The sequence below is a fragment of the Microtus pennsylvanicus genome, chromosome 21, assembly GCF_037038515.1.
Source record: "Microtus pennsylvanicus isolate mMicPen1 chromosome 21, mMicPen1.hap1, whole genome shotgun sequence".
NCBI classification, from domain to species: Eukaryota; Metazoa; Chordata; class Mammalia; order Rodentia; family Cricetidae; genus Microtus; species Microtus pennsylvanicus.
Window position 1 is genome coordinate 18,547,656 of NC_134599.1, and position 26,745 is coordinate 18,574,400.

Sequence of the window (26,745 nt, forward strand, 5' to 3'; positions counted from 1 at the left end):
TCTTGTGGATGGCACCAAATATCAGTGTGGAGTCTGGTCTGTGCTTCCGTATACCTCGTCTGGTCCCGGGCTCCCAGGCTGTCAGCCTAGAGGTCCCCACTATCCCAGTCTCCCAGAGCTGGCCCGGTCTGGATCCCCTTTTATTTGGAAACTTGAATGCTGGGCCTGAACTTGTTCTATTTTTGGGCTTCATAACAAAATGTTAAGCTTTGTCCTTAAAAGCGTGCACCACCACCGCCCAGCCAAAATCTTTTTCAATATGCAGTCGACTTCTACTGGCCTGGGAGAAACCGAGAGTGCCTGTTAGCTCCGTAACTGAGGCTGCCCGGCCTTTGTTAGGAGAGTTTGTGTTCAGTATTGCGTATCAGGGCTCCTCAAAATCTAGATGTGCAAGAGTGAACCTAATGGAGTTTTTTTTTTGTTTTTTTTTTTTGTTTGTTTCTGGAGTCATTTTAAGCAAAGAGGCATACAACTGTTTGAAAACCAGTTTGGGGACCCTTAAGCCTTTGTCCTGCTGTAATTTACCCAACCCACTGCAATTTACCTTCCCCAGGTAGGGTAAAAATGTATCTACTCAAATGTCAAGAAAGCTCAACTTTCCTGTTCTGTCTGCTTACACTCAGCTCATGTACTCAATTCCCATATGATTACAGGAGGATGAATCCTATTAGCTACTAGAGAATTTGGATTCCTGTGTATAGAACATGTTAAAGGAATTTATATCAGTAGATGTAATAGGTCAAATGTGCAAGGTTGGAAAAGTATTTTTAAGGAAGTGTATGCATTAAAATCTCAGTGCCAGTTTTGGTAGTTATATGACCTTATTTAGATTGCTCAGCGTCTCAGAACCTAATCATTACATAAAATAGTATAAAGCTCATAACGCTCAATAACATATGTAAAGCACACAAAATAGACCATATTCATCCGTCCAGCCTTTTTCTCTAACACATGAAGTCCTGGCCCTGTCCACCATACCCCTCCTTGGAGAAATACAAAAAGTTCCCAAGTGAAATTTGATCTGGTTTTTCTTTTTTTTGGAGGGCAGGGGGTATAGGGTGGGTGGGAACTGAACCAAGGGCCTTGTACATGCTAAGCACATGCTCTTCCATTGAGCTACAACCCAGCCCTGGGAGGGATCTTGAAGGATGAACAGGATTTGGGTGATGCTGGGAAAAGACAACTGGAGACGGCGACAAACTAAGCTAAGGCCCAAAAGAAGAAAAGAGCAGGAACCAATGGATTATAAAGTAGATATACAAGGAAGGAAGAAAAATGAGAAAAGGCCCATGGGAGAAGAAAAAGAGCAGAAAACATTATCCACATTGTCTTCAGTTCAACATAAAGGCTGACTCAGTATCAGGAGCAGGCTGCTGGCACCAGCCTACAACCGCTGTTTTTAGTTCCCAGGCCCCACCTTCTCTACCACTGGAAGTAGGGAAACAAGGATGAGCTGTGTCAAGGGGATGCTCTGCAGGACAAGCCAAGCTTCTCTGCAATGGAAGGCACTTCTTTATTAGTTCAAAAAGCAAGCCTGACACAGCCTAAGATGGATCACAACAGACTGGTACAACACTTGGCTCCTTCACACCAACATGGGTTGTGGTCCTTCCGTGGCTTAAGGACCTGAGTTTCCTACAGGCCTGCTTTCTCTTTATATAGGAAGGCGACTGAACTACTGATTCTCTTCTGAAAGATTTTCTGGTATTTGATAAATCTTCTATACTACTCAGGCAGAAGGCTGTTCCCAGATATGACAGACCAGACTTGAGTGTGCTAAAGTCTAGGTTTGTTTCAGGCAATACTAATCTAGACTGCATCCCTTCCAAGAGGAAGCGGGTGACCTATTTGCTTCTTATTTTCTAGTAAGATGGTCTAACTACTTCCTTCCAAACCTCAGTCTGTACCCCTACGTGTTCCATGGCTGTGACTTGACCATTTCCCATCACTGGGCTGCCTGTGTTTTCGAGGCAGTATCAGTCATATGAGGTGCAGCTATTCACGAGAGGACTCTATCCAGATGACAATACATTATTGGGTTCTAAATACTTTCTATACAGTTTAAACATGTTTAATATGTCAACAGTGTGACCATATCATGAAGATCAAAAATCATGACTTGTAAAAGAATGATTGAAATAACTAAAGATATTTAATCTAGAGAAAAAAATGACTTGAGAAACACATGATAGCTACTGTTAAGTACTGAAAAGGGCACTCACAGGGAATGACTACATCTCCTAACAACCATTAGTAAAATTAATAGAGGTATACTCTTGACTTGATATAAAGGAAGATTTTTTTCTTACTTTTTGGTTTTATGAGATAGCCCAGACTGAATGCAAAATTATGATCCTCCTGCCTCGGCCTCCCAAGTGCTGGGATTACAGGTGTGCACCATTATACCCAGCTCCAAAAATTTTAAAAACACTACTATCTAGGAGTGTTCAAGTAGTGTCAAGTGACCGATGATTGGGATATTTCATAAGCAGGAGCAACTAAGAGCTGGCCGCTGTCCTACTGATAGGAGTTTAGGATGTTCCTCAGTTAAAGTATAACAAGCAGCTTCAGTCCAATAAATTACTGTCACCCACTGGGCCTGTGTGTTGGTTATTCTAAAGAGGAAGATTGGAAGGCAATAACATCAAATCCTGGAATTCGACAGGAGCCTTCATGAAGATCCTTTCCGACTCTCCAAACACCCACTCACAAGTGGTCTCAAAAACACCCAGTACCTTTACTTAGCTTTACCTCCTTCACAATATGCTCAATATGAGCAATTTGACTCCCAAGCCTAGGTCAGGCCTGAGTGTTTCTTGTGAGCCACGGTTTTAGGCATAGGAATTGTTGTGGAGGGGGAGCCCCCCTACCTGCAGGGAGCTGTGACCATAGAAGTCTGTGGAAGGAGAGGGATTTAAGGAGTTCTGGGCAGGTAGGCCTAAAGATCTAGGCCTGGCACCATCACTGTCCAGGAAGGGCCCAGGTCCTATGCTCTGTGCACAGGGGCCATTTGTTCTTGGCAGACTTCAATCCAAGAGGTTCTGCGTGGACCAGATTAGGGATTGGGGGGAAGGCAATGGCTGGTTGGAGAGAAACCAGGCCCTTCAGTTGAAAAGGAGGTTTGGAACATAGCATTGAAGTGGGCTCGGCTTTCAAGCTGTACACGGTGGGCCAGCGGGGAAGTGAGTCCACGGACAAAATGGATCCGAACCAGCCCTGACTGCCCCCCAGATACCAGCCATCCATAGGAGTCCAGGTTTGGGCTGAAACGTACCTGTGAAGAGAACAGAAAACCAAAAAGAGCCTCAGCAGTTGTGTCTTAAGGTGACCCCTAGATGTGTGAGCTTTAAAAACAGGTCACCCACCTTTAACCCCAGTACCCAAAAGATAGGAAGATATATATATATATATATATATATACATACACATATATATATCTTTGAGTTTTAGGCCAACCTGGTCTACAAAGTGAGCTCCAGGAGAGCCAGAGCTACATAGAGAGAACACCCAAAACCAACCAACCAAATAAAATCAAGTCACTATCAGGACTAGACCATGAGATAATGAATGAGCTCTCTGTACCATGACCCAGGTCACCAAGGCTGCTTCTCCTCTAGCCGTCTCTGCTGCCATTTAGTCTCTCACCTTGTGAATAGCTTCAAGTTGCAGCCTATCCAGGCAAAGCTGAGAATGCCCCTCTCCTTCCTGCATGCGCAGCATGGGTTCTCTACGGAGTAGATTGTGGAAGGAACTCTGGGGAACACAAGTAGAATTCCTTAGGATTGCCTGTTACCTAAGGTTTCTATCTTTTCCTTTAAGATTCATTCATTCATTCATTCATTTATTATGTACATTCAAGCAGTGTTCTGCTTGAACGACAGAAGAGGGCACCAGATCTCATTATGGATGGTTGTAAGCCACCATGGAATGCTGGGAATTGAACTCAGGATCTCTGAAAGAGCAGCCAGTGCTCTTAGCCTCTGAGCCATCTCTCCAGCCAAGTGTCTACCTTTTCTAATGCCACACTGACTTGTAGCCACAGCTTACCAGATCTGTATCCTGAAAGAGTAGGTAGTGGTGATTTATGGTCTCAGTGTACGTTCTCGCTTTGGGAGGATTGGGGGTCTCAGAGGTGGCCGAGGAATCTTGGTCTTCAGGGCTGTCCTGGTATGCTATCAGATCTGCTTTATAGATAGGCTAGGAGAAGACCAAAAATTAGTGTCTTACAATTTTATTTTTATTTACAACTGCATGCATCACACATGCCAGTACGAGGAATTCAGGCTGAATTCAGCACATGGGCTTAGCAGACCATCTCTCTAGCCTTAGATTTCTTTTCTTTTTCTTTTTGTTGTTTGTTTGTTTTGAGGCAGGGTTTCTCTGTGTAGCCCTAGTTGTCCTGGAACTTGCTTTGTAGACCAGGCTGGCCTCTGCTTTCTGAGTGGTGGGATTAAAGGCATGTACCACCACCTGAGATTAGATTTTAACATACCGAAACACAAAAGCAGAAAGTAAACTGGCTTACTGTGGCAAAGTCTTAAAAGTAGTAAGAGTAAAAATACACTCCATGGTAGTCTGTGATGGTGCACCCCTTTACTTATGAGGCAGAGGCAGACGGATCTCTGTGAGTTTGAGGCCAAGACTACAAAGCAAGTTCCAGGACAGCTAGGGCTATCACAGAGAAACCCTGTCTTGAAAACCCAAAACAAAACAAAACACTGGAGCCAGTGCGGTGGCTGTGGATAAAAGCTCTAGATGCTAGGTCTGGTAACTTGAGTTTAATCTTCAGGATCTATATGGTGGAGAGAGAGAGAGAGAAAAGAGAGAAAGAAAGAGAGACAGAGAGAGAAAGAAAACTGACTTATAAGTTGCCTTCTGGCATGCACACCACCACCCATACATATATACACAAAATAAATATGATGGAAACAATTTTTAAAAAATATGCTCAGGCCTGGCAGTGGTGGCTCATGCCCTTAATCCCAGCACTTGGGAGGTAGAGGCAAGCGGATCTCTGTGAGTTCGAGACCAGCCTGGTCTACGAGAGCTAGTTCCAGGACAGGCTCCAAAACTACAGAGAAACCCTGTCTCGAAAAACCAACCAACCAATCAAACAAACACACATGCTCCGTTCCAACAGGGCAGAGAAGATTATACCGAATTCCTTGCCATAACAAGGACAGTATCAGAGCTTGGAGTCCAAGCACTAGTTTGCATTCTACCAAGAGCTGATGAGGCAAGTAGATTATGACTTATAGATAAATGTTCGTATACTCACAAATCTTCTTTCTGCAGGTTTCTTGACATTAATTGGGTTTGATGCCATATCAGGTAAAATAGCTGCAATGAGCTCCCCAGATATATCTCCTGCAGCTACTGTCCCGAGCCAGTCTGAACCTGAAAGACTCTAATAGGAAGAGAGCAAATTTATTTCATCCATTTACTCATTCATTTGCCTGTGATGGTGACTATACTGTCTGAGGCTGGGGAGAGAGATCCGGAGAAACAACTCAAATCCCTAACGATGGAATTATCTTATATCGTTAGTTCCTCCTTGTGCCCTGACTACTACAGTGAGCAAATGAGCATCTCCTGCCTACTGAAGCTGGAAGAAGGAGCAGCTCACCCAGACGGTGCCTTTTCGTGGAGCAGTAAAGTAGGCCTTAAAACCAAGGTAACCAGCATCGATGTAATGAATTCCACAGAGTCCGTAACTATGAGAAAGAGAGATAGAATAAACTGTCCTTCTTCTAAGAATAATAAATTCTTTTCCTACAGAATTCAGAACAACCCAACCCTCCTTTCCCATTTCTGCTCCAACCCTTAGAGCCTGTCCCAACTCATAGCTTCATCTTGCCGTACGAGGCATAGCAGTTGTCCTGAGCCACGGTGACACCATTGTAGGGGAGCAGCCAGGAAAGCTCTGTACTCAAGAAGCGCTTGATACAATTTATTGGTTCATAAGGTCGCCGAAGATCCCAGAATTTGATTTTCCGGTCACTCCCCGCAGAAACCAGGAAATGACTGAAAGACGGGAGAACACATCAGAGCCAATATGGAAGAGGCAGCCTGCTAGTGTCCCCTTCCACAGCCCTCAAACTCTGTACCTGTTAGCTTTGCACCATTGAATTGTACGAACAGCCTGGTCATGGGCTAAGAAACACTGGAAGGGGTACAGCTTTAAGGAGCCATCAGGGAGACGTATCCGTTGGAGGGGTGAATTAGTGGGAAGATTCCAGAAAACCACCATGCCTAAAGTAGGGATAGAATATGTAGACATTAAAGCAGTGGTTCTCAACCTGTGGGTCGTGACTTCTTTGACAAACCTCTATCTCCAAAAATATTTACATTCGGATCCAGAACTGTTGAAATAATTTTATGGTGGGGTCACCACAACATGAGGAACTGTGCTAAAGGGCGGCAGCGTTAGGAGGTCAGGAACCACTGTGTTAAAGGAAGGGTGCTGGTTCTCTGTTCTCATTTCTTTGGGATCCCAGACTTTTGTCTCCTGACCCTCAAATCCAAACTACAATGAAAGAGCAGGGATGATGACCAGCTGAGTTCTCCTGCCCAGCTCTAACACCCAATGCAACGTCAACTAAAAGCGGCAGTTTAGTCATGGACCTGCACCTGAAATTTCAGTTTGAATGTATCTGATGGCTGCTAAATAAGTGAAGAATTTTTTTACAATTTGAATTATGTGTGTGTGTATTTGTCTGCGTGTGGGTATGCGCCTATGTGAGTGGATGGATGCCAGAAGAGGGCTTTGGATCTCCTAGAGGATTGACAGGGGGCTGTGAGCTGCCTGATGTGAACACAGGAACAGAATTCAAGTCCTCTGCAAGAGCAATACATGCTCTTAACTGCTGAGTCATCTCTTAGGACTCAAAAATGAGTTTTAAAAAGCGCACATGGCTCCGGGCGGTGGTGGCGCACACCTTTAATCCCAGCACTAGGGAGGCAGAGCCAGGCGGTTCTCTGTGAGTTCGAGGCCAGCCTGGTCTACAAAAGCTAGTTCCAGGACAGGAACCAAAAAAGCTACGGAGAAACCCTGTCTTTAAAAAAAAAAGTGCACATGGCTGACAGTGGCACATGCTTATAATCTTGGCATTTGGGCTGAGGCAGGGTGATCTACCTGGGATGCACCATGAAACCCTATCACAACCCAACAAACTAAAAGCCCTTTAGAATACTAGTTGGCAGACTACAACCAGCAGATCTGACAGATTCAGTTTTGCCTTTTTTTATTTGGGTACTAGGGAATAAATGTGCTTCATCTCACAAGAATGGAGTTAGTTAGTGTCACACTCTTTGGAGACAGCATCTTAGTGTGTAGCCTCGGCTGGCCTCACACTCACAGCATCCTTTGGGCTCTCCTCCAATGTCGCTATCAGCCATAATGTCTCGCTTAGGCTGCCTGTTCTGGCAAATTATACTGAAACACTGTCATACCTATTCATTTACACAACATCCTGGGTTGATTACATACCCAAATAACAGAATTTAGCACCAATAATGGCAAATTAGCTTAAAAAGTCTAAAATCACTACTATTTGGCTCATTACAAAAAATTTCTTGGCTGGGCAATGGTGGCATACACCATTAATCCCAACACTCGGGAGGCAGAGACAGGCAGAACTCGAGGCCAGCATGGTCTACAAAGCGAGTTCCAGGATAGCCAGGGCTGTTACATGGAGAAACCCTGTCTCCAGAAAACAAAACAAAACAAAAAACCCAGAAAATTTCTAATTCTGCTCTACAACAATAAAAACAACAGAATGGAGAGGAAGAGACAACAGATGTACATACAGAAAACGACTTGACTTAAAACAAGGTGAGCCAGGCAGTGGTGGCACACCCCCCTTTTTAAATTTTTTTAAACTTTATTTAATGTGAATTGGTGTGAAGGTATCAAATCCCCTGGAACTGGGGTTACAGACAGTTGTAAACTGCATGTGAGTGCTGGGAATTGAACCTAGGTCCTCTGGAGGAACAGGCGGTGTCCTTAACCTCTGAGCCAACTCCCTAGGCCCAGGCACACACCTTTAATCCCAGCACTTGGGAGGCAGAGTCAATGGATCTCTGTGAGTTCAAGGCCAGCCTGGTCTACAAAGTGAGTTTCAGGACAGGCTCCAAAGCAACAGAAAAACCCAGTCTTGAAAAAAAAAAAAGAAACAAACAAACAAAACCAAAAACAAATAAAAAAACAAGGCTAGCAAAGAAGAGGTATTCAGAAATGTAACTCAGATAAAAAGAAAAGATAAAAGGACATGAAAAATCTTATATATATATATAAACGTAGCAAGTGTAGCATTTATGAACCTTTTTCAAAAAACAAAACAAATACAGTGAATTGTAGGCAAGCAATGAAAATATCTCAGCAGTGGAAGCAGGAGACTGAGCTGAGAGATCTCAGGGAGACAATCATTAGATCACTTCAGCTAAAGCAGCTTATCTCACATATGCAAGGGCTGTGTTCAATCCCTAGTACTGGGAGAGGTGTAACATAGCAATACAGCATGAGCCATGTGTCATGATGATGAAATATCATCTGAGAAAAGCAGAAAACAGACACAAGAGTGATGTAGGTTTAAAAAAGCATTAATTTCCTCATCTTCTTGAGAGAAAGTATACTGATCTCTGAAAATGAGACTGTTACTTAAAAACAATAAGAGGCTCAGTAGTAAGGCTGTCTGCTGCCAAACCCGACAACTTGAGTTTGATCCTACCTACATGGTTGAAAAAAGAGCCAAGTAAGTTGTCCTCTAACCTCCACACATTGCCCCTCCTTGAGTTAATAAGTAAATGTAAAAAATATGTAATTAAATACCTTTAAATTGTACTTATTTGAAGAACTGGGGGATTATATCCAGAATCTAATGAATATTATGTAGGCACTTGCTAATCTTTCTATTTTTAATTTTGAATGTCTAAAATGCCTGTGTATTCCTTGAGCTTGAGCCTCCTACCTCAGGCTCCAAGTAGCTGATTATAGCCTTGTACAGCAGGCCCACCACACACTGGATCCTGGAGCACTACGGTCAGCTGTGACCTGCCTGTAGATGCCAGGAATCGAACCCAGGTCCTCTGGAAGAGCAGTCAGTGATCTTAACTGAGCCACTTCTCCAGCCCCAACACCTTTACATTAAACAGCTTACATAGTATGATCTTTTACTATAAGGTTGTCCTTCTTTAAATTCCCATGATGAACTCCTGTATTATCAGAGAATTTTTCTCTTTTCTATTTCATAGTGGAAACATTTATGTTAAATACATTTATTTCAAGCACATGACTCCATGAGTTTGACAGGCACTTGCACCAGGAAAAAAAAAAAACCACAAACAAGAACCCAAATATTCCCATCACTGTCAAAATTCCTTATGACTCTTTATGAATGAGGAAAGCAACTATCTGCATATCACACTAGTGATCAGCAGGCATTGTGGTAGCTGTTCTGAGCTGTATCCATGCTATATGTCAGGAGACATCATTTTTTTTTCTAAATTGCTGAGTACTTTATTATATGTATATACCAGTTCTGTCCATCTAATTATTTATTTGAATTATATAAATTTGTTTTGTATTTGTGTACCACAGCATGTGTATAGAAGACCATCCTAAGGGAGTCAGTTCTCTCCTTTAACTGTGAGAATCCTGGGGATCAAACTCAGATTGTCAGGCTTAGCAGCAATTTTACATTCTGGGCTGTTTATTCAGTACTTCCCCCCCCCCGCCCCTCCCCGAGACAGGGTTTCTCTATGTAGCTCTGGCTATCCTGAAACTCGCTATATAGACCAGGCTGGCCTCAGACTCACAGAGATCCTCCTGTCTGTCTCTGAGTGTCGGGATTAAAGGCATGTGCCACCACAAGCTAGCAGTGTCCAGTTCTTCTTAAAATTCTTTTAATTGGGCCGGGCAGTGGTGGTGTAGAGGCAGATGGATCTCTGTGAGTTCAAGGCCAGCCTGGTCTACAAGAGCTAGTTCCAGGGCAGGCTCCAAAGCTACAAAGAAATGCTGTCAAAAAAACAAAAACAATCAATCAAACAAAAACTTTAAAGTAAAAAAAATATTTTTTAAAAAATATTTTATTATATATACAATATTCTGTCTGTGTGTATGCCTGCAGGCCAGAAGAGGGCACCAGACCTCATTACAGATGGTTGTGAGCCACCATGTGGTTACTGGGAATTGAACTCAAGACCTTTGGAAAAGCAGGCAATGCTCTTAACCTCTGAGCCATCTCTCCAGCCCCCCAAAAAATATTTTTTAAAATATGTATGTCATGTGTGCCCTGACAGGCTGGAGGATGTCTGATGCCCTGGAGCTGAGTTGCAGATGAGTGGGCTGCCCGACATTGGTGCTAAGAACTGAAGATGGGTCCTCTGGAAAAGCAGCAAGGACTGTTTACAACTGAGCCACCTCTCCAGATCCCCTAAGTTGTTCTATTAACTTACAAAATTATTATATTTCCTTCTTTTATGTGTGAGTCCAGGCATGTCACAACTGGTGTATGGGGGTCAGAGAACAACCTATAGCAGCTGCTTCTCCCCTGTTGTGGAGTCTCAGGGATCAAACTCAGGTTATCAGGCTTCAGGGCAGATATCTTCACCTAATGAGCCATCTAGCCAGCACCCCCATTTAACTCTGAATTGACTTTTAACTCGCAAATATTCAATGTTTTCTCATCATTGTAGAGGATGTTCACATCTTTCTTTTGAGGTAAGGACAGAATAGCCCAGGCTAACCTTAAATAGTTTTAGGTTTTTTTTTTTTTTTTTGAGATAGGGTCTCTCTGTGTAACTCTGGAAGTCCTAGAACTTGCTCTATAGACTAAGATGATCTTAAACTCAGAGACCTGTCTGCCTCTGCCCAAGTGCTGGGATTAATGGTGTGTGCCACCACTACCGGATCAAACACTTATTTTCTTCAAACTTCTGCAGTAAATGCTCTACTACTGAGTTATATCCCCAACCTTGAATTTCTGATCATCCTGCCTCCACCTCCCAAGCGTTAAGATTACAGACATGTAACATTATGCCTAGTTTATGGAGTGTGAGGATTGAAAAAAGAAATGCAAAGTAAGCATTCTACCAACTGAACTATATCCCACCCAATAATTTTCTTACTGGAAAAATTATAGTGACATTTCTTCTTTGTGTATATTTTTTTTTACAATGCTTGAATTTGTATAAAGATTTACTCTATTTAGTGCATATGAGTATTTTTGCTTGCATGTCTGTTTGAGCACCATGTGCATGCTAAGGGCCCTGAGACCAGAAGGCTTTGGATCCCTTGGAACTGGAGTTATAGATAGTTGTGAGCTATAGGTGGGTGCTAGAAACCAAACCCAGGTCCTCTGCAAGAGCAGCAAATGTATGTAGCTGCTGAGAAATCTCTCCAGCTCTGATTTTAAACTATAATATAATGTTACGCTTAATCAAAAAAGAACACAATCCAAACCCAAGCACATATAAAAAGCTTAAAGAGCAACAGGTCTTGGTTTTTACCATTATAGTATCCTGCAGCCAGGTGGTGGTGGGGCCTGGTAGGCATCCAAGCCAGGCTAAGGCACTGACCACACTCAGAGGGGTCTGAAGCTTGCACAGACCCTACCTGAAGGGTTGCCAAACACTGTACCTGTAAGGACAGAAGAGCTGGGATTAGGATTAGGAGCTCTTACTGTTTGAAAGGAGACTCTAATTAGTTTTGTTTCCCCTCAAGGTTTATTCTACGTGTCTAAGTGGCTTCTGTGTGTGTGTGTGTGTGTGTGTGTGTGTGTGAGAGAGAGAGAGAGAGAGAGAGAGAGAGAGAGAAGGTATGCGTGTACCACATAACTGCTTGGTGTCCAAGGAACTGAGAAGGGGCAGGGTCAGATCTCCTGGAACCAGAGTTATGGTTGGTTGTTAAGAGTTATGGTAGGTGCTAAGAACCAAACCCCGGTCCTCTACAAGAGGACAAAGTGTCTCCAACCCCCTCAAATCAGTTTTTCTTCTCTTTCTTTTTTTTTTTTTGAGGCAGGGTTTCTCTGTGTAGCCTTAGCTGTCCTGGAACTCACTCTGTAGCCAGGCTGGTCTCCAACTCAGAGTTCCGCCTGCCTCTGCCTCCTGAGTGCTGGGATTAAAGGCATGTCCCACCACCCGGCTGAGAAAGGGGATACTTTCAGAAGTGAAAGACTCACTGTAGACTCTGTAAAATAAGGCTCTAGGCAGATGCAACCTCAGCTAAGTTAACAGGTTCCTCACTCACCTTGTAGATGGCAGGCTTCATAGCATCTGTAAGGAAGAAAAACAAGAATAGTAGATAGTTGATGCTTTGGATCCACAGGACTGAGCTCCTCCTCTCTCATGCCTCAGCAATGCCTTTCTTTCTTTCTTTCTTTCTTTCTTTCTTTCTTTCTTTCTTTCTTTCTTTCTTTCTTTCTTTTTAAAATACTTATTTATTTGTTATGTATACAATATTCTGTCTGTGTGTATGCCTGCAGGCCAGAAGAGGACACCAGACCTCATTACAGATGGTTGTGAGCCACCATGTGGTTGCTGGGAATTGAACTCAGGACCTTTGAAAGAGCAGGCAGTGCTCTTAACCTCTGAGCCATCTCTCCAGCCCCCCAATGCCCTTCTTTCATTCTTTCTCTCACTATGTCCACCTGCCCCACTCTTTCCCCAACACTACCTTCCCTTCTATGAGAAACACTAACGCCTCCAGATGTTCTTCTCTCCTTTCTGTTTCTAGAACTCTGCTCATTTGCTCAGAACTCTGTTTTCATTATCCATGTGTTCTGTCCTTACTGACTTGTTCCTACATTTCTATGTCTCTTCTATAGAGTTATTAAACACAGAGACAAGTGTGGTAGTGTAGACCTGTAATCCCAGAACATGAAGTGGAAAAAGAAGGAAAAGAAGTTCAAAGTTATCCTCAGCTACATGGTAAGTTCAAGGCCAGTCTGGGCTACATGAGACTCTGCTTCAAAAAATTCAACTAAAAGAAGCACATAAAACCTCCTTTGGCGCACATTCACTAAGCGGCATCCTCATTTACCTGCCTCCTTTTATATCTAAACCTTTTTTTTATGTTTTTTTTTTTTTTCAGACAGGTCTCTCTACAGAGCTCTGGTTGTCCTGGAACTCACTTGAAGTTCAAGCTGGCCTTGGACTTACAGAGATCCAAGTACACACCTGTCTCCAAAGTTCCCTAATATTATCTCCAAACTTTCTAAAGAAATTATCTATGAGACTTGTTCAATCTTTTAAGCTGCATGCAGCTAAGAATAGCTAAGAATGTGGCTCAACACAAAATAGCAACTCTATTGAACACATTATCAGATTTTTCATGTTTTGGTAATTCAAGTGTGGAAATGAGCTTTGTAGATGACATCACATCACGATGTCACGGTACTGGACAGGCCAGTTGCCCTATGTCTGCCTCAACCTATTTCTCCAACAGACTACCAAACACCAAACACTCAAAGGCTTAAATCCAGATACCTTCCTTTTAAATACTTAAGTATTGTTGGAGAAAAAAATAGGATCTGCCCTTTTTAACTCTTCCTAAAAGATACTGATGGAGGAGGGTCATATATCTATCTATGTGTTACTCTCACTGGTTAATAAAGAAACTGCCTTGGCTTTTTGATAGGGCAGGATTTAGATACGTGGAGTAGACAGAACAGAATGCTGGGAGAAAGAAAGCATAGTAGGTCAGATGCGATGAAGCTCCAACCCAAGATGGATGTAGGCTACAATCTTCCCAGTAAGCCACCACCTCGTGGTGCTACACAGATTATTAGAAATGGGTTAATCAAGATGCGAGAGTTAGCCAGTAAGAGGCTAGAGATAATGGGCCAGGAAGTGCTTAAAAGAATACAGTTTCCGTGTAATTATTCTGGGGCTAAGCTAGCTGTGCGGAGCTAGGAGGGGAAGAAAAGCAGGCCTGCTCGCCTCATCACTACAAATGGCCCCTACAAGATACTGCCTAAACATAGGTGAGGGGAATCCTGAGACCAGCACAAGGGAAACAGAGGCAGGTGGATCTCTGTGAGTTCGAGGCCAGCCTGACAGAGCTAGTCCCAGGACAACTAGGACTGTTACACAGAGAAACCTTGTCTTAACAAACAAACAAAAAGAAAAACTGAAGTCATATTTCCATCACAGAAGTCTGCCTAATCAAGCTTTTACGCTCGAGACTATCTGGGTCACAGGAGTTAGACAGGCTGAGAGTCCAGCTACCACCACTGTAGTAGTTGTGCTACTTGCCTGGAGGCTGCTGAGCCAGGAGGGCCTCAGGATGCGGCAGACTGAACAGCAGTACCTTCCCATCTGAGCAGGCCAGGGCTAAAAGACCCAGCCGAGGCAGAAGAGGAGCCTGAAGAGTGGGGGGAGCAGATCTGTGCTGAGGTTTGCTGCTTTCAGGTGCCTCTCAGAAAACCTGAGGCTCTGTCTCTCAGAACAGGACATGGGATTTCTGGAAAACCCCCACCCACCACACTCTCCTTCCTCCAGCCCTAAGACCTCCAACAGCTAGCCCACAGTCAACTAGAAGTACCTTCCGAGGGGTTTCTGGATGTTCCCATGCCCCACTGGGGCAGAATTTGAGGTCCCAGATACATCCACTGTCACAGGCAATCCCATAGACAAAGTGGGCCCTGTTGCCAGGACTGGGGAGAGAAACATGGGACACAGTAGGTAGGAAAAGCCTAGGACTAACAGCTCCATTTCCTCGTCTCATCTCAGTGCAATGCAAGCCCTTTCCCAGCCTCGTTTCTCCCTCACCCACCTGCCTGTGGCAGTGTCCCAGCCCCACCTCACCAGCTTTCTTGCTGCAATGTCCCAAGGCCCCAGAGCTGCAGCAGCCCAGGGCCTGAATGAAGCTGGCTCAGTGGGTGTGTCTCATTCATGTCTGGGCTGGAGAAAAGGGCCACATACTGTGAGGCTGCTGACCCTTCAGGCACTGGGCACCAGTCCAGAGCCCAGAGTGGTCCTCCTGTGAAGAAGGACACATCCCAGCGCTCTGGGTGTGCTGTGATCGAGCTAAATCTAGAGAAAGGTCAGAGAGTAACAGAGATATTAGGAAATGGAAGGTCAAAATGGCAAGTCCCACTGGAACAGGTGACCAGCTTATATGAGACTCTGAAAATTAGCCTGTGGCTGGAGGAGGACGCGCCCCCACTCACGCTTCCCTCCCTTCACTCTCAGAAATGAACGCCAGCTCACTTCCAAAGATGAGAAGCTAAATGCATGCCATCTTGTGACTTGGACCGCCTGAGTCTCCAAACATCTCTAGCCCAGCTTGGAGAGAGCTGAATACTGTACATTACAGAGGACTAGCTTGTTACAGCTGGACTCTATTCTCAGAACCAACCAGAACAGCACTCAGGAGAGGACAGAGCTAATCTGTTAATCCTCGAAACATCTTCGAGAATCAGAGAAAGAGCTGAGTGGCTGTCTTTTACCTGTTTATTCTGTAGATTGTGCCATCCTCAGGAATTCCTTCACGGTGTACAGAGAACAGGGGGGACTTCTCCTCCTGTGGCAGGTAAGGAGCTGCTTCACTGCAGGAAGCAAAAACATTAGCTTCAACTCAGAAGAATTTTCCCACTGTACACTAAAGAATTCTTGGTTGGGGGCTGGGGAGATGGCTCAGAGGTTAAGAGCACTGACTGCTCTTCCAAACGTTATGAGTTCAATTCCCAGAAACCACATGCATCCGTAATGAGATCTTGTGCCCTCTTCTGGCCTGCAAGCATATATGCAGAAAGAATACTGTATACATAATTAAATCTTTAGAAAAAAAAAATTCTTTGTCACTTGTCTGTCCTCTCCCTCTCCTTCGAGGACTTTGGTGGTTTTTCTTGACAGGGCCTAGAATTATCTATTAGGTAAGTCTGGGGGCATACCTGTGACGGTTTACCTAGATTAGGTTGGCCTCTGGGTAAGTCTGTGAATGATTTTATTAGGTTAAACTGAAATGGGACAATTCACCCTAAATGTTCATGGGCTTGGGTCCTGGACTGGATAAAATAGCTGAGCACCCACTGATCTTGACTTCCCAACTGCAGATAAAGAGCAACCAGCTGCTTCAAGGTTCTGCCAGGACTTTCCTACCATGACTCGCAAGTGCCTTTGACTCTGTGAGCCAAAAAAAAAAATGCTTCCTACTTTTGTCAGATTATTTTATCACAGTAATAGAAAAGCAATACAGCTTCAGGGATGTCAATCCAACTTACAGTTCCGATAACAGCTGCCACTTCCAGGCTACTGGAATCCATTCAGCAAACTCCCAGAATGAATGCTGCTGTTCTCGGCTAGAGAGACAGAAGCACCATCAGTGGAAAAGGAGACAGATTCTACATGGCACTGTCTAAAACCATTTTCTGTGAGGGTGGGAGTAACCAGCCCTTAAAAAGTGGTCAAGTAAAGAAAGATTTTGCCCTTAACAGTTTTTCTAAGTAAAGATGTTACCACCACTTTGTACATTAGCAAGGGCTTCCCTCTTTCCAGATGGTCCTTATATTCCTCCTCCACCCCCTCACCCTCAGTCCCTGTCCCCAAAGCTCACAGGTCCTTGGTGAGGTGCAGGCACTTCCAAACAGGAGCCATGATATAATTGGGTAAGCCATTGGGAGCCATGCCCCGGCAGTGTGGTTTCTGCTTCTGAGGATCAAATTACAGAAAGTATAAATATTCTAGGTTGGAGAAAGTCCCAGAAGATAGCTTTCTTTCTCACTTTTTAACTTTCTTTGGTTTTTACGTATCCTCCCAACTGCCCTATTAGCATCTACATAGACTTGTGGTCCAATTAACTCTAACTATTGAAGCATTCTCTGGTCTCCTTCCCCAGAGGACTCTTGTACACTGTGCTGAAACTCCTGCCCTGAGGGACAGTGCTAGTGATTCCTCCCACTGCATTCCTTTAAAGACACTCACTCCTCAGACAGGTCAAGGAGAGCACTCTTTACATACACACACAGTCCTGGAATCTCACCCACATCCCAGGGATGACTATCACCTTTAAGCCCAATTATAAAGCTTACAACATTATAAATTTGGCTCTGTTACAACTTTTCTACAAGTTGTATCTACAGAACTAAATTAAGGACTAAAGTAAAAAGAAAAACCAGAAGTCAATTAAATTAAGAAATAAGTGAATAAAAATATGGTGGTTCATGCTTCTATCCCCAGCATTTGGGGGAGGAAAGAGACCCAATCTAAAACAAAACAAAACATAACAAAGCAAAAAAGCAGTGGAGAGGGGCTGAGAGATGCTCAGAGGTTAAGATCACTGACTGTTCTTCCAGAGGTCCTGAGTTCAATTCCTAGCAACCACATGGTGGCTCACAACCATCTGTAATGAGATCTGGTGCCCTCTTCTGGCCTGCAGGGATACACGCAGGCAGATGCTGTATACATACATAATTAATAAATAAATCTTTAAAAAAAAAGCAGTGGAGAATGACAGAGGGAGACATTCAAGGTCTAGCTCTAGCCTCCACACATATGCACATACACTATGCATGTGTACCAAGTTTCTTCCTTTCTATGCTGGCTGAGATGGTGCACATTTGCAATGCTAGTACTAAGACAACTGCAGGAGGATCATGTCTGAGACCTGTCTGTAGTAAACAGAGTTAAAGCCCAGCTTGCAGTATAAGAACATGACTAAAAAAGTTACTAACATATCTAAAAGGATGGCTCAGCAGGCTAAGTGCTTGTTGCCAAGTATGATGTCCTAGGTTGGATCCCTAGGACCCACAAAGGAAGAAAGAACTGATTCCCGAGTTGTCTACTGACCTCCATACTCACTCTGTAGCATTCAAGTACCCATACACTATTTAGATGATATTCTTAATATATATGTATAATATATATGATATACACAGACATATATAGACATATATACTTTTTAATATTTTGGATTTGTTGCATTTTTATTTTTAAAAAATAAATATTTTTGATCTCAAAGGATCAGTTTCTTAATTACTGAGGGTCTCAGTGCTCCCTTACATGTGCTCTCAAGGCAAGGAAAGCACTGGGAGACCATACAATTATACTATGGACTCATGGCCCACAGGCACTTCCCAAATTCCACCTATCAGAAAGGCAGTTCATCATGTCCCCAATATCTACTTCACATGATGTTCCATAGCTGGAATGCACCAGTTTCTCCCTTTTCTCTCTCTCTCCAAGCCCTGTGAATTCTTTTATCTCCCTAAAGGGGTCTCACCTCTGCTTGTTTCATTGGTTGGTTTAGGATTCTGCAAACTTTCATCTGGATAAATGAAAGCTTCTGAATGTCAAGTGCAGTTTGTCCTATTTCTTACCCATGCTCTTTTCAACTTAAAAAGAGTCTGCAGCTTTAGCTGGAAATGTTAAAAACAGTTTTGGAAATTGTCAGGTCTGGTGGCACAGGCTGAGAATCCTAACTGCTCAAGAGGCTCAGGCAGAAGGATTGCAAGTGCAAGACCTGCCTAGGCTGCACAGTGAATTTAGGGCCACTCTAGGAAACTCAGTGAAACTGTCTCAAAATTTAAAATAGAAAAGTGGGGCTGTAGTGGCGCACACCTTTAATCCCAGCACTTGGGAGACAGAGGCAGGCAAATCTGTGAGTTCAAGGCCAGCCTGGTCTACAGAGTGAGATCGAGGACTGGCTTCATAGCTACTGAGAAATCCTATCTTGAAAACCAAAAAAACTAAAGAAAAGAGAACTTGCCTAACATATGTGAGTGCTTGGGTTCAATCCCCAGTACCACAAAGAATAAAAAGTTCCAGACATGGCGGGTAATGAGAGCTACACAACAGTATAGATATGTGTAAGTTTATGTTATGTATTTCTATCTCAGTCAAAACCAGCATGTGTTGGCGCGTACTAGTGCAAGCCCTTCCATCCTCCCTACAACATCATTCACCCAGACCCTGCTCATCTGCTGCAATCACCTTCTGGGGAAGCACCACTGCCTCTGGAAACCTGTACTTGCCCTTCAAGGCCCAGCTCAAGTGTCGTCCCTCTGTGAAATTTGTGCAGTCAGTTCCCCTCCCCCATCTCTAAGTCATTCTGTAGCATTCAATAGAGAAGCAGGATCCTTTTCTAGCAGGAAACACTCTGGCGTGAACCATCTTATTCACTGTGTTCTTCCCCTATAACCTCCCCAATACATCACATTTTTGAAGTCTTTCCCTCTTTTGGTACTAGTTTTGGCTATGAAAGAGCAAAGGCATTCTCTTGGGTACTCGATGCTTCCTAAAATTCTCATTTCCCCATACTTTTGCATCAACTCAAGTTACCCCTGCAGTGGGTCCTCGTGGGGTGCTTCGGGGTGCAACAGGCTCAGGATCAGATGAGTTCTCACTTGGGGCCTCACTTTCTTCCTCATCTTCACCCTCGACCTGAAGAACAAAGTCTTCATCCCGAGCGCTGCCGTCTTCATCACCCTGAGAGGTTGCTTGCCGGGTCTTCTTCGGCTTGGTGGGGCTGCTCACCTTGGGACTCTTAGGACCTGACAGCGGAGCAGGCAGGGCTGTTGAGAGCTCTTCAGCCAGTTCCTGAAGGTACAGAAGTGCCCTGTGGGACAGGGTGGAGTCAGAGCCATGCTCACAAGCACTGAACAGAGCCCACATTTCCAGACTTTATTATTATTTTACTGATTTCAGAAATGCTGGGAAGCAGCTGCCAGTTTCCCCTTCCCTCCAACAGAAGCAGAAACAGAAATCCAGGAAATTAAGTGATTTGGCACAGGCAAGCCAGATACCAAGGAATATGAGTTTAGGTTTTCTAATTCTAGGCCAATACAGTCTTTACTCTACCACATAGAACATGAAGGGCAAGGGAAAGAAGGAAAGGCACATAAACACTGAAATATATTGAGTGGTAAAAGCAATGAAGACCTGGGGGAAGTCTGTGAAAAATGTGATGGAGAGCCAGGTGTGGTGGCGCACGCCTGCAATCCCAGCACTCGGGAGGCTGAGGTGGGAGGATCGCAAGTTCGAGGCCAACCTGGGTTAGGCAGCGACACCCTGTCTCAAAACAAAAACAAAACAAACAAAAAATGTGATGGAGTATGAGATACAGAAAGAAATCACTTAGATACAAAAGTTAGCAACACATACCACAAAAGTGGCTGTAAGAGCTAAAGGGCTGCCCCACCCAGAACCCAGACACCACCCCTACTTACCTGACACCTCACCAGTCTTCCCATCTCTTCAACATCTGCCCCACCCTCCCCTTCCACCACCACCCCTCCACCAGGCTGTGCCTCAGAATCCTTACACTTGGGCAGCCCTTCGGCGGGGTCGTTCCCCAGAAGGGGTCTCAAAGTCCTCAGGGGGCCTCTTTGGATGTGGAGACTCTGGCTGATCTAGGCCTTTGGACAACTTCAGAAGTAGCAGGTCTCCCTTGGACTTTTGACTTCGTTTCTTAGGCATGGGGGTAGACAGAGGGTTGGACTGATCTAAGAGACCAGGAACCAGAGGGGTGGATGGAGGTTTACGCTGCTGAGACCTTTTAGGGCCTCTTGGTGTCCTACCACCTCTCCTCCCGGAAGGCTTTGAGGCCCTAGGGTTTGAGACCTTTGACATCTCTGAAGGAAGATCTGTAGAGAAGAACATGGTCTATGAGATGGGATCAGAGCTCAAGGTTCTTTGGAGTACAGTATATGGTACCCAAGTTTGTAAGAACCCATGAGCTTAGCATGCTAAGCATAGAAAGACAAGAAGAGCAAGGGCCAGGCACATACCTTGCTGTTCCAACCTGGTGAGGTTTTCCTGCTCTGGAGGAAGCCTCTTGTCAGAAGAATCCTCAAACCCGGGCAAAGGAGTAGGCAGTGACATCTCGATGGAAGTCTCCACACTGGATGTTTCTGAGGAGGCCTTGACATCCAGCTGGTTTAGTTCTTCTTGTCCAGGAGAGTCTACCACAATCATGTTCCCCACGGGGTCGGCCTCCCCCAGGGCAACATAGCCGACCCCGCAGGTATCCATCAGCACCCCCCAAAATGGCTGCCCTGCATACAGAGATACAACAATGAGTGGAACACTGAAGCTATTTGTAGAGGCTCAGATTTTTCCCTTTCCCTTCATCCCACAACCAGAACCAAGCATCCGGATCAATCATTCACTCATTCAAACAACTACTGGGGAGGTAAGATGACTTAGTAGGTTAAGGTGCTTGCTGCCAAGTCTGATGACTTGAGTTCCCCCGATCCACATGGCATGCTGTAAGGAGAAAACCAACTTGTCCAAGTTGTATTCTGACTTCCACATTCTCACGTGTGCCCCCCCTCAACAAATAAATAAATGCACCCCCAACACACAACTATTATGTTAAGCATTGTTTTAGGAACTAGCAAATGACAAGACAAACAAGGAGCTGAACATAGTAGTGCACACCTGTAACCCCAGCTCCCTGAAAGCCGAGGCAGGAGAGGTGCTTTGATTTTGAGATTAGCCTGGGCTACACAAGCCCCTGTTTCAGAAAAGAAAAAAAGAAAAAAAAAACAACAACAACAACAGAAGACAGGCAAGATGCTACCTTCTTGAGATTTACATTCTCATGTAGCAGACAATAAGTAAGTAAACAATAATAAGCTACTGTTTATTAACTGCTTACCATACACCAAACATTATACTTTATGAACATTACTTAAGCCTCATATATCTTCATAAGGATATGGAAGTGAATATTCAATTAACTTAGTTCTTACTAAAAATAATAAAATAAATCATATTCAGATTCCCCACCACAGGGAAAAGGAGATAAAAATTATGCACCTCTAGGGAAGAATTGTAACTTTCTAAAAAATAGACTAAATAACAGCTCCCAAGCAGGTGTGACGGTGCAGAGCAAAGTCCTGGCTACTATGAAAACTGAAGCAAAAGGAATCTGGGACCAGCTTGGGATATAACACAGCAAGTCTCGTAATGATTAAATATACAGAGTTGCCAGATACTATAAAACTGACACCAAACTAATGTAGGGTACCCAGAGGCAACATCCATTTCTGTGAATATTCAGTAAAGGGACAGATTTCCTTAAGAATAAGAGCAGCACTGAACTAAGTGGGATAGCACATTATGAAATCCTAGCACTTGGGGGATTGGAGGCAGAAGTTCACGGCTAGCCTGGGCTACATGAGATCATGACGAAAGAGAGTTAGTTTTCTGGAACCTAGCCATCAATGTACATTTGAATTGGGGAGAGGAGGTGCCTACTGGCCAGAATATAATTAAAAATCATCCTATCACATTAAAAGAACTTCCTCACATCAAAAAATAGACTAAAGTGTCCCAAATCTTTACGAACCCAGAAAAATCAGATAGATAACCACAGACCAAGGAGATTGGCAGAAGTAAAACATTGACCACAAACAAAAAAATTGGCCAAATACAACTTTGTAAGGATCTAGATTCTGGTAAGGGCAACCTGTTTGCCTTTGACAAGAGGCAGAAATAGTTCAAATCCGAGAAGGGAACCCTCCATAGGTTAAAACAAAAGATAAAGAATTCATCAGCCTCAATGGAAAAGTGTGCTCACATAAATTCTAAAAGAAAAATACACGCTCAGGCCCCCACCCCTCCTTACGAGTAGCTCCAGCAATGGCAGCAGTAAATCTCTAACCCATGTGTGAGGACACAATGCAACCTCATAAGCTGCGTATGGTAGCGCTACTCTTTGAAGACCTGTATCTCATTCAAAACTAGGAATAAGTAAAAAAAGAATCCAATGTAGGATCTATACACAGACAGGACAGAAAGAAAAAAAGTTGAAAAGTACCTTTCAAAAGAACTATTCCAGAAAACAGAAGAAAATTTTCAGCAAACACAAAAACTACAGGATCTAGGAAACAAGAGAAAACAATGGCAACGTGGTTTGAGTAAATGGTCAGCCATAGGGAAAGGAATTATGTAAAAAATAAATTCTTGCTGGGCGGTGGTGGCGCACGCCTTTAATCCCAGCACTCGGGAGGCAGAGGCAGGCGGATCTCTGTGAGTTCGAGGCCAGCCTGGTCTACAAGAGCTAGTTCCAGGACAGGAACCAAAAAAGCTACAGAGAAACCCTGTCTCGAAAAATCAAAAAAAAAAAAAAAAGGTTCTTGGAAATTCTATACACAGGAAGAGAAACAGCAAATTAAAACTATACTGCTAAAAAGTGAGATGAAGGGCAGGTTTGATAAAAGCCACAGATTGCAGAGAGGGAAAAAGAGTTAGTGACAAAAAAAATGACATAAATGGAGGAGAGGTGAGGGGTTAACAACTAGTAATTTATGGCTTTGCTGTTGTTTTTGAAACAAGGTTTCACTATGTTGCACAGCCTGGCTTTGAACTGACAAAATTTGCCTGCCTCTGTTGGAATTAAAGGTGTGCTCCACCATCCCTGGTTTAAATAATTTAGGTTTTAAGAAAGAAGGCAAATGTAAGGGCATATAATACTTATAATCCAAGGCCATCTTGGTTTACATTAATATAGTTAAGACCCTAAATTAAACAAAAAAAAAATTAATAGAAGAGAGGGAGGACTGGTGGTTGGCACCTGTAATCCCATCAGTAGAAGGTAGCATAGTCAAGAGGATAGAGGCTTCCAGACCATCAGGGATACAGTAAGACCCTGTGCCCTCTCAAACTCTCCCCACTCCAAATACTGAAATAAGGAAGGCATCAATTTATAGATCAAGAAGGCGTGGGCGAGGAGTCGGAGGCTGGAGAGATGGTTCAGCAGTTAAGAACACTTGCTGCTCTTGCAGAGGACCTGGATTTGGTTGCCAGGACCCATGTGGTGGCTCACAATCAACCAAAACTCCAGTGGTACACAAACATACAGGCAGGCAAAGCACCCACACATGTAAAATAAATAAATGGCTTACTGTGCAAAACAAAAACATGATCAATAAAGAATTATTAAGACCTGAGTCAGATGGTGGTGGTGCGCACCTTTAATGCCAGCACTTGGGAGGCAGAGACAGGCAGATTTCTGTGAGTTCGAGGCCAGCCTGGTCTACAAGAGCTAGTGCCAGGACAGCTAGGGCTATGACACAGAAAAACCCTGTTAAAAAAAACAAAACAAAACAACAAAAAAGAAAGTTATTAAGACCAAAAATATTTGAGTGACAACGCTAAATTTCAAAAAGTACATCTATGTACATCTCATCTCTTATAGAGGAAACAGCATCAGGCCCACTTCAGAGTTCTCAAAAAAAAAATACTTGAAGTCAGAAAATAAAGAAAGGCTTGAGAAAAAGTCTTTACTAAGCTGGAAGTCATTCATGTAAAGGCAATAGCATAAAATTCTTTCCTATGAGCTAGACAAGCAGTTCGGGGATAAAGCACTTGCCTAGCACCCCCCAAAGCCCTGGATTCAATCCCCAGAACAGAAAGGGAGGGAAGGAAGAAGGGAGGGAGGAAGATTTTCTGACAGAGAAGCTGTGATGTCGAAAGACTGCCAGTATTTACAACAGACACGGTAAATTGAAATTAAGTAACTATGGTAACTATATTTATGAAACAGATTCTAATTTCAAATTTTAAAGTTTCAGTTGGCCATGATGGTGAATACTTATAATCTCAGCCCTAAGGAATTAAAGCTAAAGGATTTGGTGTTCAAGGCCAACCTGGAATAAAAACCTGTCTAAAACAAAGGCCTTGCAAAATGAACAACAACAAAAAACAATATCCTGGTTGTATTGAATAAGACAAAATCTATCTTCCTTGAAAGTTTGTATAGAGCACTTGTTGCTTGCCTGATTTACTGAAGTATTTGAAATATTCAAATCTGATGCACGGCAAATACAACAATTAGCTCTAACTTTTTCACCAGGTGGTTCAACATACAAAAACATCCTTTAGAAGACTCACTTCTTATGAAAGGAAGTGGCAATGAGTGGTTTAATTTATTTTTTCATTTGTTTGTTTTGAGATAGGGTTTCTCTGTGTAGCCCTGACTATCCTGAAACTAGCTCTAATTGACTAGGCTGGCCTTGAATTCACAGAGATCCTGCCTTTGCTTCCAGAGTGCTGGGATTAAAGGCAAAAATGAGACCAATGCTCGCTGAGTGGTGTAATTTCTACTAAGGAGTTTACAACACAAATTTTGGACAGGCAGTAAAGGAAGAACTGTTCAGTAAATTCTAGTTAAGAATTTTTACATTCCCCAATTGCTTTCCTTGCTGCTTCAGGCTGCTAACCTGACTACTTGGGTAAAAGAAAAACTACTTGGGTTATGATGTAGTAGATAACCACTACATCATAAACATGGAATCACTTTTCACATACACTGTTCCCCAAAGTATTTCTATCATACAACTAGTGACATATCAGATAATTAATTTTACGGGTACACAAATGAACACTTTCATTTAGCTGCATTTTTATTTTAACCTGCACAGAAATCTGCAACTCACGTTACTCAGTTTATACTGCTAGAGACTAAGGAGTGTAAACTTGAAAAGAACAATTTAAAACTCGTAAGAAAACGGCACTACAGGTGAAACCGGTAAAAGGCAACGCCAGCAAAAGATTGTTTAAATTTATATAACAATATGCCCCCAAGGGCAAACTTATCTGATTACATCCTAAACCTCTCCAGCAAAGTGAATTACCTCCTGAGGGGGTGAGGTTGCCATCTCTGTCGTGCCCAGCCGACGGCCAACTTGCCGCGGGATAAAAAGCCCAGACAAGGAAACATAACTGGCCCGTGGCTGCGCCAATGGGGTTGCAGCGCGCGGGGCACAACCCCCGGGGTTAGAGCCACTGGGAAGAAAAAGGCTGGGACACAATAAGAGGGGACTGAGCACAACGAGGGGGACTGACTGCAATCAGTCTAGACGCTACCACCTGCCATTCCCCAATCTTGGCCGTGGGGGCAGCTTTCTCCACAGGCGAGCCTGATTTCCCTCGGCCTGAGGACAACAGCGGGTTCACCGAGTCCAAGGGGAGCAACGTAAGCAGCGCGGAAGCCTGGAGCCAGCTTACTGCGCTGCACGCACTGCATGGGGGAAGAGAGGCTGGCAGGGATGGGGGATGCTCAGTGGCCACAGTGGGGACTGAGGTGAGAGCGCGACGGTTTTCGGGGACGCGCGGAGGCTGGGAGGCGCGCTGCGTTGCGCGAGGATCAGAGCGGAATCGGGAACCGGTTCCCAGTGCCTTAGCGCTACGGCAAAAGAAGGGGAGGAGTATTTCTAGGTCCCCCGCACACCCCGTTGCGGTACACTCACCCGCGCCAAAGTCCTTCCGGAAGTCCAAGTTCGAAGATGGCGCCGCCTGTTGGGTCGCGGTTTTATGACGAAACCTGGAGCGGCTCTTCCTTGCCCCGCCCCCGGCACAAGGTAAACGCAAGCTCGGTCGGGAGTGCGTTCCCTCCCGAGTTTTCTACTAAACTCTGTGTTCCATAATGCAGCGCGGCGCAGCGCTGAGCCCTCCGATGCCCGCGAGCTGGAGCCTGGCTTCCGCGGCCCTGGGACACTGCAGGGCCTTCTGGGAATTTCAGCAACCGGAAGGGGAGGTCGGCGCCTGCGCGGCACCGTGGCTTCCCCAGCGGCCTTGCTGAAAAGCTTTGAAGGTGAGGTTGTCGCGCTTTAGCTGTCGCCCAGCGTTCCGAGCTGCCATTACTCAGGCTGTGGCGAACAGAGCCAGACCACACTGCTGCTTAACGGCAACCCCGAGCTTCGACGGACTAGGAGAGGAGCTACTGATTTTCTGCTGCTAAGTGAATGAGCAGAGACAGGAAGAAAAATAGGGCTTGGAAAGAGGCCAAGAAAAGGAAGC

General features: G+C 44.2%; 1 protein-coding gene across 11 annotated transcripts; it reads right to left on the reverse strand.

The window, feature by feature from the left end:
- Positions 1–1,489: 1,489 nt before the first annotated feature.
- Positions 1,490–26,499, reverse strand: Gtf3c2 (general transcription factor IIIC subunit 2). Of its 11 annotated transcripts, none has more exons than XM_075954996.1 (22): positions 26,196–26,336; positions 22,763–22,825; positions 21,379–21,454; positions 20,727–20,993; positions 20,261–20,582; positions 19,879–20,007; positions 19,279–19,555; positions 16,556–16,650; positions 16,224–16,301; positions 15,450–15,548; positions 14,806–15,033; positions 14,543–14,654; positions 14,254–14,362; positions 12,248–12,273; positions 11,509–11,638; positions 6,108–6,252; positions 5,863–6,024; positions 5,627–5,714; positions 5,279–5,407; positions 4,048–4,197; positions 3,646–3,753; positions 1,490–3,274 (listed from the first exon to the last, which is right to left on the reverse strand). In XM_075954996.1, exons 4-22 carry the CDS (start codon positions 20,968–20,970, stop codon positions 3,056–3,058), a joined length of 2,850 nt encoding a protein of 949 aa, XP_075811111.1. In that variant the 5' UTR covers positions 20,971–20,993; positions 21,379–21,454; positions 22,763–22,825; positions 26,196–26,336; the 3' UTR covers positions 1,490–3,055. The 11 variants fall into 11 exon arrangements, with proteins under 11 accessions (XP_075811111.1, XP_075811108.1, XP_075811109.1 ...); XM_075954993.1 differs by having other exon boundaries at positions 20,727–21,204; XM_075954994.1 differs by lacking the exon at positions 21,379–21,454 and having other exon boundaries at positions 26,196–26,456.
- Positions 26,500–26,745: the final 246 nt, after the last annotated feature.